Source organism: Episyrphus balteatus, chromosome 2 (genome assembly GCF_945859705.1).
Source record: "Episyrphus balteatus chromosome 2, idEpiBalt1.1, whole genome shotgun sequence".
Classification (NCBI taxonomy): domain Eukaryota; kingdom Metazoa; phylum Arthropoda; class Insecta; order Diptera; family Syrphidae; genus Episyrphus; species Episyrphus balteatus.
In genome coordinates this window covers 123,068,166-123,087,574 of record NC_079135.1, presented here as the reverse complement: position 1 = coordinate 123,087,574, position 19,409 = coordinate 123,068,166, and the positions used below count along the sequence as shown (strand labels likewise).

Genomic DNA, 19,409 nt, shown 5'->3' with positions numbered 1-19,409 from the left:
TAATATCTAATCATTTATTTACAATTTATCTTTTAAATCTTACAACAATTGAAAATATGATAAAAATAGTAGTTTTTCATTTCTTTTTCCTAAAATCTCCCTTTCATTTGTTTCAGTTTTTTTCTGTTTTTCGTATCACTTAGAATAAGTCATAAGATTGCGTGTAGATTATGCATTTGTATGTATTAATTGTGTGCGTTTCGATTTATTATTATCAAAAATATCTTATATTGATTTTTCCATTTTTACCAAAATACAAACAAAACCATATAAAAAATAAAAAATTCAACTTAAACAATAAGCCCGGGGATACTGCACTCATGCATATTATTCAATTATCAGAAATTAATCAAAAGTTTTAATTGAATAGTAAAAAATGCAAAAAAAAAAATAAAAACAATTGGTATAATATTAAAATATACAATTTTTGTATTTTAATCCATTTTTTTTTCTTGTTAAAAACTAAAACTTAAATATTATTTATAAAACATGTATAAAATAATAATTTCACATTTTTTCCATTTTTTGTTAATTATTTTGTTTAATTTTTTTGTTTGTGTTTGTCATTTAACTTAATTCTCCATTAAAATAAAAAAAAATAATAAAAAACAAAAAAAAAAAATATATTTATAAACATTTACATATAGGTAACAGACCTCTCCGACGAAATAAGCAAGGATCAGCTCTCTTTCTCTTTTTTTTTTAACAAATATTTTTATTTAACAACAAAAAACAGTTTTTTTTATACATATTTATAGATTTTTTTTGTGACTTTGACTACCATCAGAGATATTATTGAGAAGGGAATTATAGGGTTTTCAATCCAGCCTCAATAAATTTAAATATACAAAAAAAATTATAAAAAAATTATATAAAATAAAAGAAATACACCACAGTCATTAAAAATATTTACAATTGTTTTGTAGATACTGTAGAAGAATAGAAGGAAAAGTAGAAAAGAAAAAGGAAGGAAAAAAGATGTATAAAATGAGTATTAAGCTGGGTATAGTCTAAAGCTTTTGAATTTAAGACTAATTGAGCAGTAACATAACCTTAAAAGCGATTGGTAATCATTTAATGAAAAAGAAGAGAAGAAGAAGACTTTTTTGAAGAATAGAAAAGAAAAGTATAGAAAGGTAAATAATATAGCTAAACAACGAATTTGTTATAAATAAATTAATTTTTTTTTTTTTGTTTTGTTTTTGTTTTCAATTTGTTTTCGAGTATGGTAATGTAAAAAGTGTTTCGTTGTTGATATAATTTTTGTTTCATTTAAATTAGAATTGGCACGATAGGATGCATGCCATTTAAAATCAGTTTTGGTTTTTCTTAAAGCCAGATGAGCTTTTTTTCAATGAGACTGACTTAAATGAGTGCTGTGATAAGTCGTGCCTTGAAGTTCACCAAACGTTCACTTGTTGCAGCAATGCGCTATAAATAAAAGAATAGAAGAATTAGAATATGTGTTTTGGGGAATTTTTGATACAAAAATAAACTTACGAGAATTAAATCTTGAATAAGATTGGCTAAACCACGGTTGGCAAGAACAACCAGCCTGGTTACAGGTCCGGGAATGCCTTCAGTGTAGCCATCGGCAGTTCGAGAACTATCGGTGTCGTTGCTGTCAGTTGAATCATCTGTGCTGCTACTGCTGCTTGGTGCATTGGCTGCCTCATCACCAGTTTGGGTTTGTACACTTCCTCCAAAAAGCTATGGTAAGAAAAGTTGAACAAACTCATTAAAACAACATGACTGATAAATCTTTGACCCAGTAATAAATTGGTTTGTGGAGTCGCGGAATTGAAAGGCTCTATTAAAATACTTATTTAAGACCTCAAATCTTCATGACCCTCTGTTTCATTAAGTGTTTAATGCTTCAACAACTTCTACACGCTATTTATTTTTTTATTTTCTAGATAGTTTTCTAATACCAAATTTTTCGGACTGGAGAAATAAACCATTCAAAACAAACTGGAGATTTCAAAACTTTGCGATCACCTTAAAACAAGCGGATTTGTGCATGATTTTTGCCCAAGATGACTTCCGTCTTAAATTAGCGGAAATCCACAAAATTTCAGATGAAAATCTTCTTATTATCATAAAAATATTTTCATAAAAATAAGAAGATTTTCATCTTAAATTAAATGGATTTCCGCTTAATTTATGACGGGAGTCATCATGGCAAAAAACATGCAGAAATCCGCTTAATTTTAATTGGTCTTTTTCTCTGTGTAGGAGGTATCTAAAATCTTCTTATTTTTATGATAATAAGAAAATTTTCTTCTTAAATTAAGTGGAATTGTGGAAGAGGTTAGCTGTATTTCCGTTAAGTTTTTAGAAGAAGTACACGGATGCTACATTAAATAAAGCGGATTTCGGTTTTGTTTTTTGCTAAGATGACTTCCATCTTAAATTAAGCGGACAGATCGTCCTAATTCCTTGAATGTGTAATTTAAAAGAAATCCACTTATTTTAAGCGGAAAACTATCTTATTTGGATATCGTGGTTGGATTTAAAGTGGGGATCAGATTATTTTTAGAGTGATCTTTAGGTGGCCTCATTTTGAAAAATTAGAAAAAAGTACGTGTTAGTTCATGTGACAACTCAAAAAGATGAAGTTTTTTGAAGCAAAAACAACGATTTTTGGTGTAAGTAACTTTTGAACAAGTAAATTCCCGGGCGCCACTTAACAATTTGGTTACAAATAAATGGTTTAACCTTTCACTACTTTTAGGTATAATACAAAAACAAATTATTTAATTAATTGTAACACTTCATAGACAATTCATAAAACAAGAAATAATAATTGGCAAACAAAACAAAGAAAGAAAAATCAAGTCTGGGGTGGTATAGAACCCCTGTTGTCATCGGGAGGTTAAGCAAGTTCCCGGGCGCCACTTAACAATTTTATTAAAAAAAAACCGTTTAAGCAACTTCCTGGGCACAACTTAACTTTTTTTTTTTTAATGAACGATTTTAGCAACTTCACGGGCGCCACTTAATAATTAGTTTGTGTATAAATCTTGTGCCTGTTATAGAGTTTCAGGAAAGCAAATCATTGTAGACCTTTAACAGGTCTTTTAACTGCATTTCGTCAATTTTTTTTTGTAAATTAAAAGGGTGTGTATTTAAAAATACAAGGATAAATGAATTAAAAACACTTACTCTCACAATATCAAACAAGAAATTTCCAGAGTTTCCTTTGTTGCCACCATCAGCTCCACCAGCAGCTGCCTGTCCTCCAAAAGCTAAGAATCTTAAAAAGTTCAAATAAAAGTTAGAAAATATTGTAAATTTAACAAGTTGATATATTTAAACCAACCTCTTATTACGATCATCAATATCAACAGAATCTTCATTCGAGTCCAAATTTAGATCATCAATAGCTGGTGATTTAGATTCGGCAGTTTTTTGATCATTGCTAACACTGCTAGTTTGGACTTCATTGGTAGATGTTAGTTTTTGTTCAGCTTCAGCGGCGGCACCTTCAGCTGCTGCTTGTTGGCTAGCTTGTCGGGCAACGCGAATTGTCTCTTCTAATTGTTTATTTAACAATTCTAAATCAAATGACGCTCCATCGCCCGATTGCTGTTGTTTTTTATTTATTTTATGTTTACAATTTTTTCCGGCAGAGGGTGTGAGGGTCGATCATGCGTTTTTTTTATTGTTATTGTATTTTAAAGGAGTTTGTGTGTTTTTATATGAATATTAACAAAGTTATGAATTATTAAAGAAAGAGAGGTGTAATAGAGTAGAAGTGTGTGGGGAATTTAGATTAAAAAAAGGTGAAAAGGTGAGTTATTGTTTGGTAGTGTGTATAATTGGATGGGATATGACATACAAAAAAAGATTAAAGTATGCATGATAGTAGTACAAGTGTGTCAGGATTGTTTTTTTGATTTTTGTGCAAATGAAAAAAATTTTGATTTTATTTTTTGATTTTTTCAAAATTTGATTTACGTATTTTTTTGTCCGATTTTTTTTGTTTGTTTGTTTATGTGGTAAACAGTGGAAATAGAAAGAAAGAAAAAAATAAAAAAAAGCATGAGATTAATGAATTTTGCCAATTGTTGTTGTATTGTAATAATTTGTTGTTTAACTTAAATTTAGTATTTCTTTTTTTATTTAATCTTAATTGATGGAAATGTCAAAAATATTGGTTTAATTTCTTATATTCCCAAGTGTCATCGTAAGTTTGTCATCTGTCATAGTAATTTGACATGTGTCAAAGTCACGATGACACTGGTCAGCTTTTAAAAGAGAAATGTCATTTATGTCACATTGAATTTGACACTTTGAATGTTAACTAATGTCATTTTTATTTTTGACATTTCCACACAAAAAATTGATTATTGTCATGATTGTGTCCTCACATTGATTTCTACTTATTTTTTATCAAAATTTATTAATTTTTCAAAAATGTATTAAAAGCAACACAAAAAAAGCTTAAGTTAAATAACAATTAGAGGTTCCTGATTGGTTTAGTGTCAACTCAAATTAAAAACTGACAGCTGACCAATCGGAAGCCATTATCTGAAAACTAAAAAAATCTGAAAACTTTTGTGTTGACATCTGTATAGTTTTGCATGCGTAAAATGTCAGTTAGTTACGCAACTAATGCACACAAATATTATTTAAAAAACGTTCATGCTAAAAAGTCTGATGAACTGATACTGAAAACTGGATGAAAGAGACATGTAAAATATGAGACAGAATGCACCCAAATGATCCAAGAAAACAAAACAAAGATAACTGCAAAGATGTAAAAAACGAATTATAATGACAGGAGTACCAACATGCAAACGAAATGACAGCTGTCAAATAAAATGAGGTTATGGCGAACTGTCAATTTCATGCAAATAGACTCACGCATTGACAGTATACTGAAAACAAAATGAAAATTCAAACAAAGGAAAAGGATAGAAAAACGAAAAAATATGAAAGAGAGGCTCATTAACTGAAAACAATGTTTTGACAGGTGACAGTCTAAAGGGTGTTTTTTTTTTTTAGAAAAGTGAAACAATGGCAATGAATTTAGTCGGCGTTATTTTGTTCTTTCTTTTTTTTTTTGTAATGATTGCTGATCCTCATCATATTCAATTCACTGAATTGTCTGTTGTGTAAATGTTGTTGTTGTTGGCTGTGTTCGGAAATAATGGATCGGAGTTGTAGTTGTTGTTGTTGTTGTTGGAGATGATTGATGGTGTAACGGTGTTATTTCTACTTGTAATGAAATAATTTGTAGAATTTAATATACGATTAATATTTTCGATTATATTGATGATCTGCGTATCATTAACACCTGACGGCAACAATGTGCTTGTCGAAAGTGTTGATGATTCAATCGCAGACAATGTGACATTATTGTCATTATTATTAATCCTTGGCGATGGTGAACTCACATTTGCATTCTCATCATCATCAGCAGCAAATGACGTTGATGGTGTTGTTGTTGTTGTAGTTGAAGAACTGTCGGTATCTTCATTGCTATCTTCAGGGCTAAATGTCGGTAATTCAATTGAAACTTTTGTACCCGACGACGAAGAAGAAGAGGAACTACTGGAACTGGAACTACTATCATCATCGTCATCATCAAAGTCGGCATCGAAATCAGTACGTGCCCGATTGGCACTGTTGCCTTGAATAGCAGTACGTAGTACTGTTGGCCCAAGGACGCGTAGGAGTTTCGAAATGATACGATTTGCTTGATCGTCGATTTGCTATACGAAAAAGTTAGCAGCGTATTTCAAATTTGTTTTTGGTTTTGGTTGTTTCTTATATTTTTTTTTTTATTTGTTTCATTTGAAATTTGTTTGAGTTAAAAAAAAATGAAAGAGTGTGTGTGTGTTATGCAATAATGAGGATTTGAAATCAAATTAGTCAACGTATACAGGCATTTTGATTAAAAAAAAATAAAAATAAAAAAGGTTGCAAATCATGCTATATTTTAAAGTTATGAAGATGATACTCATAAGTGGAGAAAAAAAAAATGAGAATTGTATAAAATTTTTGTTGAGGTGTCACTTCCATGCTTTAGTTGTCATATAATATTCATTGTTGATAAATAATACTATCGGGACGAGGGACAAGGGATCCATACATTTCTTAAAATATTTTTGGTGAAAGGGTGTTTTTTTTAAGGCCTGAATTTTGTTTGAGAAAGGTTTCATAACAGCTGACATTTTGTTTATTTTTTAAACTTGATGAAAAATTACCTTTTGTTATAACAATTCAAAACCTGAATTTTAAACAGTCCACAAGATTATCTTTAATAAAAGGGTGTTTTTTTTTTTAAAGGAAAGATAACTTTCATACCATAAAAAAATGTGACAAAGACCAAAATTATTGTTGTTGTACGAATGTTTCATTTACAACAGAAAATATACAAATATAAACAGCCTATACAAATATTTTAGGTAAAAGGGTGTTTTTTTTTTTGGGAAATAATGAAAAATAAGTCTGATAAAATTAATGGTATAAAAAATAAAACCCTTACGAACTTTATTTAAAATGTTGTCTTTGCATTAAGATTACAATAGTTCTATAAATTTTTTTCATGTTAAAGGGTGTATTTTTTTAAGTGGAAGAACCTTTAATCGTCTAATATAAATATCATGGTCAATGGTTAAAAGAGTGCTTTTTTGATTTAAAAATAGAATTGATTGCCACCGTAATGAAATTCGGTACCTACAAACATTATATTTGGGATAGAAAAACAATAAAGAGACTTCATGAAATAGTTTTGAATGAAAGAGTATTTCTGTAATATGTCCGAGAATGCAAATGATTCGTACCTACAGTAAAACCAAGAATTTAGGTAGAAACGTTAAAGTGCTTTCATATTAGTGCAGCATTTACCAAAAATCAGTTACCGATTGATATCTAACAATGGAGGCCAAACAATTATTTTGGATGAAAGGGTGTTTTTTCGCACAAGGAAAATGTAGAGATTTTGAATAGAAATTTAATGCAAAGGTATATCTTTGTTTTCTTCACAAAAAAAAAAAAAAAATCCCATTACAATTGGAACGTATATTCACTAAAGTATTTACTAAGTCAAATTTTGAATGATTTTGCAGTACTCATTTACAAGTTGAAATTTTCTTAAGGACTGAAGCCTCTCGGTCATTTGAATTGATGAATCTTTTCCAATTTTTCTCTCCAAAATTCGGACAAAATTCCAACAACCTATCCACAGATGTTTCAAGAGACTTCGAGAATGGTATTCGGACGAAAGTTTGAGGCAATAAACCAGTATTACCTGAGTTTTAGTAGGTAGTACAATTCTTTGCCGCCGCCGGGTACAAAGGGGTTAAGTCATAAATGATAGTTTGCCAGAAAATGTGAAGTTGAGCTAATCGATGAATTTTTGAGCATTGATCCTTTTATTTTTATAGAAAAGAGTTGTTCTAAATTTATGTTTTTGATACCAAATAAAAGAGAAAAAAGAGGTTATTCTTATTTCATCGAAACCCGAAAAGTGCAATTTTGTGACTTAACCCCTTTGTACCCGGCGGCAAAGAATTAACACTTTAAAGCCTGAACTACATAGAAACACAAAGTGAAAAAAGTATAAAAAAGTTTCAAATACGAAAGTCGTACTGCCGTTATTTCTTTCTTCGAGATATTTCATAAATTGAGAATTGACCAATGTTTCAATGACCTTGGAAAGTTGACGATTGATCAATGTTATCAATATTTCAAAGACCTTAGAGAGAATAGTGCAATTGTAGGATAATTGGAAGGGGAGAAACATTCACCTTTTTTAAAGACAAGGCAAAACTGCCAAAAATTTGGATTTCACTTATCACATTTAAATGATTTCGATTTCAATCAAAATTTATGATTCGAATGTCATATTCTAGTCATTAGAAATTTTTATAGGTTAGGCACAGATCAATGATACTTTTCTGATAAGTATTCCAAAAAGGGATTAGATAAAAGTCTTGACATCTATCTGTTTAAATACACATAATTTGCAAATTATGGGTTTGTAAATCTTACAAAACTTCTGACATTTTAAAAGCTGTCAAATTATCTCTAAATCATTAATGCGTCCAAATGTCAAATCATTCTATGCTGATTGAACATAAAGAGTCTTCACAGTCTTGACCTTCTTTATTCTTAAACTAGAATGCATTTTTGTATTGCTCATTTAAATATACCATGATCCATGACCACATGTTAAATAATAGGTATGTCACATGCAAAACAGACCAATATGACAGTTAAATGCAGGGTTTTCTTTATACCATACCATACCATACCATATAAACATTACAAGAAACTTATATAGAAACTAATTGTTGCACAAACTAAAACCTAAGATTGTTAAATTTAATACCCTATGCTCTTAAATAAATGCTTGGCACACGCATAGGTAATAGGTAAGGTATCATAACAATTAGGTACTCTATGTCGTTCCAATTCTCTCAGGTGTCATAAAAGTGTCAGACTTTTAATTTAATTTTTTTTTGATTCTGTCTTGAATGGTCCAAAGAGTCGACACACTTTCGTTTGAGTTGACTTCTTGGATTGTTGATTGTTACCTTGCAGCTTTTTTTTTGGATCTGACATCTGCACACACATGACAGATCGAATGAATGGACAAGACAACGTAATAATTGTTATGCCATGATATACATACTCTCTTGATGACCAATACCACACAAAGATATACGCCACACACCGGTAGAGGTAATCTAAGATGTTGCGTGCAATAAATTACCACCGTAACGTAGTAGCACGGAATTATACTGCGCAAGGCGAGCAACCTTTTACTTTTTTTTAACAGAATAAAAAAAAAATTTAATTAAATTAATCCGAAACCAAAATTGAAAACTGATCCCAAGAATGAAGATCGTTGGAATGTTTTGTAGATGAAATAGAGCATAGGTATGTGCGATTTTAAAAAAGGGGTGGCTAAAAATGATAGACAGCCTTTTAAAGTTGCACTTTGCATCGATAATTTTTTAAAAGTTGGCAACTAACATGTACTTTGGAATGAAAATGGAAATTATGTAGAACCTTTGTTCTGAACCGTGCGTAACTAATGAAAACTATCAGTTACAGACAATAATTGCATTATTGGCATCTATATGGGTGATAGTGATATGAATAAAAATGCAACTTTTGCGATGATGTGCATGAGAATGTCATTATGCTTAATAATGCCTGGTTTGTCAAGTGAAAAAAAAATTAAAAAAAAAAAATACTTTATCAAAAAAATGGCATAAAAACTGTAATATTTTAGTCTTTTGTTATGTTGTTAAATGATTTTTAGTCAATTCAAATTAAACGATTTTTTCAAAATTGATAAAATAGCTGCGTTCCTTTGGAAATATTTATCTACTTTTTAGTACTTAAAGCTGCTTTGAACTACTTTTTCAGTATAGCAAAAGTAATTCAAAGTAGTTTTAAGTACTAAAAAGTAGATAAATATTTCCAAAGGAACGCAGCTAATATCGCAAAAGTTGTGAAAACAATATAAACTTGAATGCATAAACCAGGCATTAAATCAATTAAACTATTCAACAAAATAGCAGTGGCGAATAATAATAATACATTTTTGTTGTTAACTTTTTTTTTTTAATTTAAATTATTTTTGTCTACTCATTGAGAATTAATAAAAAGTATGTATTTAAAAATACCTTTAAAGGTGATTTGCGAAATTACCTACATAGTTCATAAATCTAATTAAGTATTCAAAGAGAGATTCTTAATAAAAAATTTTTCAGTAACAATTGCTACTTAAATATGCAATATGTGTTACCTACTCTTTTTTTTTTTTTGAAAAAATTCATTACCTTTGTGATGTCTGGGAAGAGATCTCTCAATAGACCAACCGTTCTCTTATTTCTTTCGGCTAATTCTGCTTCTGTTCCTAATGTGAGCACATCTAATTCCTGAAAGTAAATAAAAAAAATACAAAAGTTAGAAAAAATCATTTAAAACAAATTATAAAATAATAAAGTTTAAAACTTCGGTTTCTAACTTCACTCTGGATGAAATGGTACAGAGTTACGTGCGTCAAAGTTACGCAAAACCGAAGTTATGAAAAACCAAAGTTATGAAAAACTGAAGTTATGAAAAACCGAAGTTACGAAAAACCCAAGATATGAAAAATCAGAGTTATGAACAACAAAGCTACGAAACGTGGCTTTTAGGTTGGCAAATATTGAGGGGAACGATAGTTAAGTTAAGTTAATAAAAAATTTGATTAAACAATCATTTAAGTAAATTAAATGCAGCATTTTTTAGCAGTGAAAAACTGTCTTATTTATGCATATTAATAAAAAATCTTACAAAGTTTTGGTGAATATATGTACCATAAGCAAAATTGAAAATCCAAGCTATCAAGACATGTTTGGAAGGTTTTTTAAAAAGAGCCACGTTATTGGCTTTTCATACGATTATGAAATTTTATGTCTTGTGACAGGGGTATGCCATGCTGGTTCCAACAAGACACAAAAAATAATATTTGAACGTCAATCTGCATAACGCTTATTAAGATCGACTTGGAAGTCATTAATATTGAACGATAGTAAGAGTTATTCCATGAAGACTCACTCTCTGAATTTCATTCATTGCTGCAATGCCATCAGGCCAAAAGTCCTTACTCAATTGTTTCAAATATCAAAAAAAAAGTGAGCCAGAACTCCCTTATTTAAAAGTTAAAGGTGTTTAAGAAGTATTTATTTGTAAACCATGATGAAACGCACATTTTATTAAAGAATATTTGTATAAAAATTGATTGAATATTTTAAATTAAAGAATATTTGTAACTACATTTTCAAAATTATTTTATAAATTTAGTTTTTGAAAATTTTTATGAAGAATTTTTCGAAAACTTATACGAGCCTCGTTTTTAAAACTCAATGAAATAATTTTCGACAAAAAATTGCACCCAAATTTCAAAATAACTTTACTATTCTACATTTAATTTTCAAATCCCAAATTTTGATTTATCAGAAATGCTTTTGTAATTTGCGTTACAAAATTGTTGGTTGAACATTTAATGAAGAATTAATTCTAAAATTGACGGTATTTCAGTTTTAAAAACTTGGTTAATTTATTTACTTAAGTTCGCGTAAATTTTTGTAAATTAATTAAGTAAATTTATTTATTTCTTTGAGATTGAAAATTTTGATATCACAATAAAGTAATATTCAAAAATAAGCGTGAATTTGAAAAAGTAACATTATTATTTTTTCAAAACTGAAACACACGTCAATTTTGTAAAGTTTTTTCATCTAATTTTCAGAATCCAAATTTTAATTCTTAAAATTTGCTTTTTAAAGTTATATATTTTGTTAAAATAGCTTTTGAACATTAAATGAAGAATCTTCGAAAATTAATGCGAATTTCATTTTTGAAAACTAAATGATTTTCGAAAATTCACTCGATTTTTATAAACTTCGATTTGTATTTCAGTAGCATTGTAAATTTTGGCTCTTCTAAGTAGGTCTTGGTTGAAATGCCAACAGGAATTTTGTGTAATATTTTAAACCATATGAGTGTGGGGTCCAAAATTACTTTGAGGACTTATAATCCACCCAAGTCGGACCCTGCTTTTTTAAAAAAAGTATTCTTAAAAGTGTATTGGGCCCACCAGTGAAGAATACAAAAAGCAAATGATTAGAAGAAACTACAGTGAACTTTATTAGCTGTACAAAAACTTAGTTCAAAAGCTAAAATACGTCAAATGAATTGGTCAGCTTTAAAGCGCATCAATCAAATGATAAATCAGGGTAAAGCTAATAGAATCAAGAACTCCAAGCCCCAGATTCGAGACCACTTTCACTCAAATAAATAAATCTATAATGAATGAAAGAGTTATACCGATCAGGAAATCGGATCAGGAAAATGTTTAGGAAAATGTTAGGAAAATAAAGAAATGAATTTTTAACAAAGAATAGTTGTTCAATTGAAAATATTTTAGTAAAACATATTCTTTTAGTGATCTTCTATCGATAATTGTGGCATTTGTCCTTTAAATCATAAAATACCGTTAATTAATCGATTCAAAAAATTTTCCTGATCCGTTTTCCTGATGGCTATAACCGGCCCTTTAGGGACCATAGACTATTGGAACGGGTTGTCTCAAAGTTAAATAAGTTAAAGAAACATATTTCTTGCATAACATGCTGATAGTTTTCTGACGTCAAATATATGATTGTTAAACAAAAAAAAAAAAACTTGTAATACATGGAATTCTAAAAGCATCAGAATTCAATGAGCTTATCATTCTGTCATTAAACTTCCACACCTCCAAGAACATATGTAATGTACATACATGATGTGAATCCAGAAACAAAAATGTAAAATTCAGAGGGTGCGGTACTTAGCGAATCAGTTTATACAGTCCTTCATTATCAGCGTTATATGGCAGAACTTGGCGGCAGCGGAAGCGGACCCTTTTGTATTAAAACTTTAAAATTTATTCCGAAGGCTTAATATTTATCTCTATCAAAGGCTCTGGCATCCAGGTGCATTAGTTCTCCATGTCAAATTGAACTTATTTGTTAGCTTTTAGTATCAATTCTATTATCTATTAATTCGTATTGAATTATATTTGGAATTTCTGCACGAGTTTTATAATTAGGTACCTATATAATAAAACACTTCTTATCCTCGCACAATAGTTGTATTTATTTACAAACGTTTTCGAAAAGTTAACTTTTTAAAAAAATTTTTGATAAGTTTACAAATTAATCAAAAATATTTTTATATAAATTGAAATTTTAATAATTTTGTTAAGTAATTGAAATTTAAAGTTATTTTAATAATGTCTAATACTGATAATTTTATAATAACAAGAAGAAAAGGGAAGTGAATAAATGCGTTTAAAATTTTTTCTCAAATATGTCCTTAGATGATAATGGTTTTAAAAATTTATGCAAAGAAGATCGTTCAAAAGCAGCAAATTGTTTTATGGCTGAATTCGAAACAAAAGCTAAAGAAAACTACCCTGACTTTCCATTATTATGGGTCAGATATGTTGACGATACCTGAAGAAATGTTCATAAATCGTACAAAAAACATGAATAAAAACAAAACTTTTGAACGGTCTTCTTTGCATACATTTTTAAAACCATTATCATCTAAGGACATATTTGAGAAAAAATTTTAAACGCATTTATTCACTTCCCTTTTCTTCTTGTTATTATAAAATTATCAGTATTAGACATTATTAAAATAACTTTAAATTTCAATTACTTAACAAAATTATTAAAATTTCAATTTATATAAAAATATTTTTGATTAATTTGTAAACTTATCAAAAAATGTTTTAAAAATTATATTTTTGCTATCACCTGAAGATGAAAAGTTAACTTTTCGAAAACGTTTGTAAATAAATACAACTATTGTACGAGGATAAGAAATGTTTTATAATATACCTTAGATCAGTGATTATCTTTTTTCGAGCTCTTTAAGCTTCAAAGTTCATAAAGATCATCAGCTTAGTTTTCCCTTTACTAAGACTTTTTTACTTAAAGTCATAAAAGGCTAAAAAAACAAACCAAAACAGAGTGAAAGTCTTTTAGTCTGTCCAGTCTTTTCCATCCATCATTAAACCATAAGGCACGTGGCTAACTACACTCAAAATGATTCATTCATTTACTTTGTCTGTGCGAGTATCTCTGCGAATCATCATCATCATCACATCATATTGTCTGCATTATCGCATTCATTATCATTATTACCATCAGAGCTCAGATGGAGCGTACTTAATAATTGTGTAATCATGGTTAAGCTGTTAAAGTTTTAGAGCTTCACTCAAGCCTTCGGAAGCCTTAAGTTTACATAGAGAAGATAGTGCCTGCTGCTGATGGTGATCTGCTGTCACTGGCTCACAGTTTTATGGCTTCGTTAGAGATCTTTTGACTTCGGTCTAGCTGAGCTAGACGATGGTGGTGGTATATGCAACTTTGCCACACTTGCAGCTTGGATGCGTGATCAGTCATCTGTCCTAAAGATAGCGCAGCAACAGCAACAGAAAAAAAACATTCAAATGGGAAATGAAAGAAGAGAAACACTAAGTATAAGTTGTGTGTTGACGGAACGAGTCTAGTTTTGTTGCTTCATTTGTATTTTGGGCTCTGTTACACTTTTTCTTTTTTTTTTTCGTTTCTTTACTGTTTTGTTGATTATTATTATTATGTTGTTGTTACTGTTACTGTTACTGTGTGCTGAAAAGTTAAGTAATTGTAAGTCATTTGAGTTATAGTTGGTTCTGCTCTGGAGCTGGTAAGGTATGGGTATTACATCAGTTTATCTTATTTTTTAGTCGGTCAAAAGGTAGGCGGTTATGTCAGCAAGGTATGTCTACAATTTTAGTTGAATAAAGTGCAGCTTATTTACATTTTGGAGAAAGGAAACCGGAATGAGCTGGGGCTGAAATATTCATTGAAAGGCTCACTGACCTTATATTGGCAAAAAGGCAAACAAAAGGTTTGTGGTTTTTTTTTATTGCTGAATTGAAAGAAAACCAATCTCTGTAGAGACTGTTTTTTTTTAGTTTTATAGGAATCTTCCAAAAATTGAATAGCTATCTAGATTCTAGAACAACTCAGAAAATAAGTAACGGAGTTAATAATATGTTCAAAAAGTTGCTATAGGAAATACCTTCCAGCCTCTTAAGCCTAAATGTTTAATAAAGATATTAACTGATTTGTGTATTCATGCAACTTTGTAACCATTTGATGAGCGTTTGTGGTAAAAATAACAAAATATGTGAATGGTAATTGAAAATGTTACACACGCAATAAATTAATCACATCTAATTAAATATTTTTATTACTAGATTTTGTTTTATGTTAAACAACAGAATAATGTAATTATACGAAGTAAGCTTCATGTGAATTTATGCTAAAATTCATACAAAATTTAATAATGAGCATTTCAGCTTCGCATATTTTAAAGGCACGAAATTGATCTTTTAACCGACGTGAAGTGAGATAAGTGTTTGTTGGGAACTTAAAAATAAGTATTTAAATAGTAAAGACATGAATTGAACTATTTAGACTAAATTGCTGATTCCTGGTTTTTCCTTCAAGTATCTACAAAAATGACTTACTACGTGTAAAACATTCTAAAAATTATAGAGAACTTTCTAATATTCAAATGTGCAGGACAACTCATTATGGACAACTCATCATGTGAAAAGTCATCACAAGGTTCGATTTTAACAGAACTATTTTCAGTTAAATTTATTTGAATATGTTCGACTTTTGAAAATTGATGAAAATGAAGAAGAAATAGAAGAGGGGCGAGAAGAAAAAGAAGTGGAAGAAATGAGATAGGAAGAAGAAGATGAAATGGAGGCAAATGAGGAAGAGGCGGAAAATGAGGAAAAATAGAAAATGGAGAAAAGGGAGGAACAGTAGGAAAAGGAAAAATAGGAGGAAAAGGAACAAAAGGATAAAAAGGAGGAAAATGAGGAAAAGAAGAAGAAGAGGAGGAAAATGAGGAAAAGGAGGAAAATTAGGAAAGAGAAGGAAAAGGAGGAAAAAGAGGAAAAGAAGGAAAAGAAAGAAGAGGATAAGATCAAAATGAGGAGAAAAAGGAAAATGAGAAAATTGAGGAAAAAGAGGAAAAAAGAATGAAAAGAAAGAAAAGGAGGAAAATTAGGAAAAGGATGAAAAGATGGAACAGGAGGAAAAGAAAAAAGAAGAAGAGGAGGAAAATTAACAAAAGGATAAAAAGGAGGCAAATGAGGAAAAGAAGAAAAAGGAAGAGGAAAATGAGGAAAAGGAGAAAAAGGAACAAAATGATAAATAGGAGGAAAATCGACTTCTACGCTGAGTAGGTATGAAAACATCTAAGGGAATGAGTCGCGCACCTACATAAGTTAATGTTACTTTTTTCGGATTTTCATCCAACCATACTCTATTTTATTTAATGTCCTCATTCTTTGATGTCAAAAAAGCTCTTCAAAATTAAATAGACAGCCATGTGACTTCTATAAAATTATTCATGGAACAATGGTACATTTACACGTCAACGTCAGTTCATGGATAAAAAAGATCACCTAAAAACAAGTGGATTTCTGTATGGTTTTTTGCCAAGATGACTTCCGTCCGTTAAATAAAAAAAAATCTACTTAATTAAACTGAAAAATCATCATATTTTTACATGGAAACATTTTAACTAAAGTTGAAATCTGACGATAATTTTTAAATTTGTATTTTTTGTCTGTTTTTTAAGATAAAATTCATAAAATAAAATGAAATGAAATTAAGTTCGACTTAATTTTAACAGAATTTAAGCGGATTCCACTTATTTTAAGCGGAAATCGTATTGTTTTAAGAGGGTGGGATTAAAGCTGGATATCTTCTTACTTAAAGGTGCCCTCCAAAAAGTATCTAATTGATGGGTCATTATTAAATGTCCTTATTTGTCAATTCATATTCATTTTCATCAAAATATATGTTAATCATAATGATCAAAAATATTTATCTGTAATAATTACTGAAGTGTAATAATCAAATACATAGATCAGACAAGCTTAACAACTTTCAAAAAGCTTCAAACCAACTCAAACGATCAATAATGCTAACAAGTATGATGTGCAAGAGTATCGTGAACATCACATTCCACTTAAACCAACAACAACTACTAAGTTAAAATATTTGACGAATAATTTGGATAGAAAATTAATTCACACTCTAAAATCACATCACAATCACTTTTGTTGCTGTGAATGAAATCACAAATAAAAAATAAATAAAAAAAAACACATCGATAAAATAAATTAAGCGGTCTATCATCGCGGCATCGAGTTTATTAAAATGTTCGACCTTAACCGACTTAAGTTTCATAATCTTATGAAAAAATTAGTTTTTTTCTTTTTTGTGGACAACTATTGGACAGCTATTTATAAAATTTAAAACACAAAACCTACATACCTAAGCCAATAAGAAAAAAGAAGTTTAACCGCAGGTTTAGTTTAAAATTCATTCAAAAAAATAAATATCGATGAATATAACAATCAATAATTGTTAGATCATTAAGTTATCGATGTTAAAAAAAAACCTGCTGCAAAAATTGATGCCACATGTTGTATGAATTTTTTCCTATTGATAATGTGCAGTAAAATTTATCAAACAAAACGACTTGTCTGATGATGGTGGTAATGAGGAGAAATTTTGCCTTCACTTTTTCAGTTGCATGACTGAGAGAGTGTGGGTACGCGTTTTACTTAGACAACGTGATTGAAGACACGCTATAGTGCAATTCTTCCGGGGTCTGAATTGCCTCTTGAGGAACCATCAAAAGCCACTTTACCATGGCCGTGAATCTGAATGGAATTGAATGGAAGTGTGAGTGTATAAAAGGTGTTTTTGTAGCCGGAATGGGGAAATAACTTTAGAAAAGTGGTACAAGATCAGTGACAAAACTCTTGATGTGTCTTGTTATTTTTATGACAGAGGCCCTGAAACTGAAATACCTACATATACGCAAACTCAAGTTGAATGACTGTTTTATATTAATAAATAATTCTTTGTTGATTGATCATTGTTGATAGATATAATATAACCAAACCAGATTACGTTATAAATTTTGAATATTTATAATTTTAAACTGGATTCTGTCAAAATTTTGAATATTTTTATTTTATAAAATTTGGAATTTCTTAGAATTGGTTTTAAGGTTAATGCAGTATGATTTGATTGTCACTATTTTTCATATAAAATTATTACCATTTGAATTTGTTTGAAGTAAGGAAAAATTTGAAATTTGTTTTTTAATCATATCTTATCTCATTAATAGTTCGGTAAATTTCATGCTTTACGGAATGAGAGTCGTCACCTCGTAGCTCTTTCCTTATAAAAATAGGCACGTTGAGGGACCCGATATTTAGTCAACGTTATTTTCTGAACGAAAACTTAGTTAGACGTAGGGGAAGGTGGCCTAAAATGCCCCCCCTAAGGAAAATGTCCTGTATCTCGAAAAACAGTAGCATTCAAACTTAAATGCTATATACTTTTCAAAGTTTAATATATTACTCTCACATTTTTTTCATTAGCGAGTTAAAAAAGTTCCAAAAAGTATTTAATTTTTTTAATTTTCAAGACGTCTACAAATTTCACTGATCAAATTTACCAGGGTAAAATGGCACACTGTCCAAACATACGTTATTTTAAATGCGAAATTGAGTCAATGGGCTCCTTTTCCATTTTCTTGGAACAAGTGGTGCTTAATCCCCCCAGATCTTTCATCCAGTCATTTAAAACCCAGTTCATGTTGGTTGCTCGTCTCGTTTTTGTAGTTTTTGCAACTTTGAATGTTTTGGATGCTTTTTTCCAGGTTTTTTGACGGAATCAAGGGCTTTCCTCAGTCCAGGACTTCCTCTCTGTACATCCTTCATAAATAGCAACTATTTTCACTTTAAAAAATGAAAATGTGAAAAAAATTTAAAATGGCATGTGAAATAGGTATGCCATTTTACCCGAGCACTAAGTAGGCCATTTTGCCCATTTTGAGTTTTTTCAATTTAATTTTTACACCAAAAAATTTAAAATCGTTTTAAACCAACTTATTTCAGTAAAATAATAAGAAATACTTCATGCGTACATACATTAACTTCTTTTTCCAAAATACAATATTTTTTATACTTTTTTTTTGCAAAAAAAATTTCACAAAATTATAACGAGTGTACTTTTTGAGGTGGATAGAGACAGTTTGACCTGTCAAATTTCAAATAATGGCTTGAAGTTGCTGAAATTTCGTATATGTTGGTTTTGTAAGATAAACTAAAGAATCGCGTTCATAAAACTTTCTAATTATTTTCGATTCTACAATTTCTAGCCAGGGGGCCATTTTACCTTGGGGTGCCATTTTAGGCCACTTTCCCCTATAAGAGGTATGGAGGTGAGAAATTTCGAGGACCGAATTTTTAAAAAATCAACTTATTTTTATGATAAAAAATTTCATGCTCAAATGTTCGCTATAGCTATAATTTGTAGCTTCATAAAGGGGCAGAGCACAAAATTGTGTATTCCTCAATTTATCCACCAAACCACAAAATTAGTACCTACTAAAAAACGTTCCCCGAAATTGTGGTGATAGCTTCAAAACGGCTGTAGGGGTCTAGAAAAAGTATCAATGTAAATGATGCGTTCTTATTAAGGAGGTCTTATTGTTATAATATAGGAGATCTTAAATAAATCAATTTATTACTTTATTTTTTTGTTTAGAGACCAAACTCTATAAAAAAAAAGAAGCCAAAGAAGCCGAAATACCTAAACCATAAGAAATTTTTTTGGCAGCTTTTTTTGAGAAAAGTTTAGGTATATTAAGCCATAGGTTTCTAATACATTATTAATTGAGATTCTAAAACCGTGCCTGGAAAATACGTTCCCGGAAATGACGTTTTGGTTATAATTGATTTTTTGTTTTTTATG

General features: G+C 29.8%; 1 protein-coding gene across 1 annotated transcript in view; it reads right to left on the bottom strand.

Moving 5' to 3' along the window:
• LOC129911876 (uncharacterized) overlaps window positions 1-19,409 on the bottom strand; it is a 32,296-nt gene continuing 12,887 nt past the window's right edge. The window contains exons 3-8 of the mRNA XM_055989858.1: window positions 9,807-9,905; window positions 5,403-5,720; window positions 3,323-3,588; window positions 3,166-3,256; window positions 1,501-1,710; window positions 1-1,431 (exon numbers count right to left, since the gene is read on the bottom strand). Of these exons, the coding sequence (XP_055845833.1) occupies window positions 1,366-1,431; window positions 1,501-1,710; window positions 3,166-3,256; window positions 3,323-3,588; window positions 5,403-5,720; window positions 9,807-9,905 (1,050 nt within the window). The 3' untranslated portion in view covers window positions 1-1,365. The remainder of the gene's footprint in view (window positions 1,432-1,500; window positions 1,711-3,165; window positions 3,257-3,322; window positions 3,589-5,402; window positions 5,721-9,806; window positions 9,906-19,409) is intronic.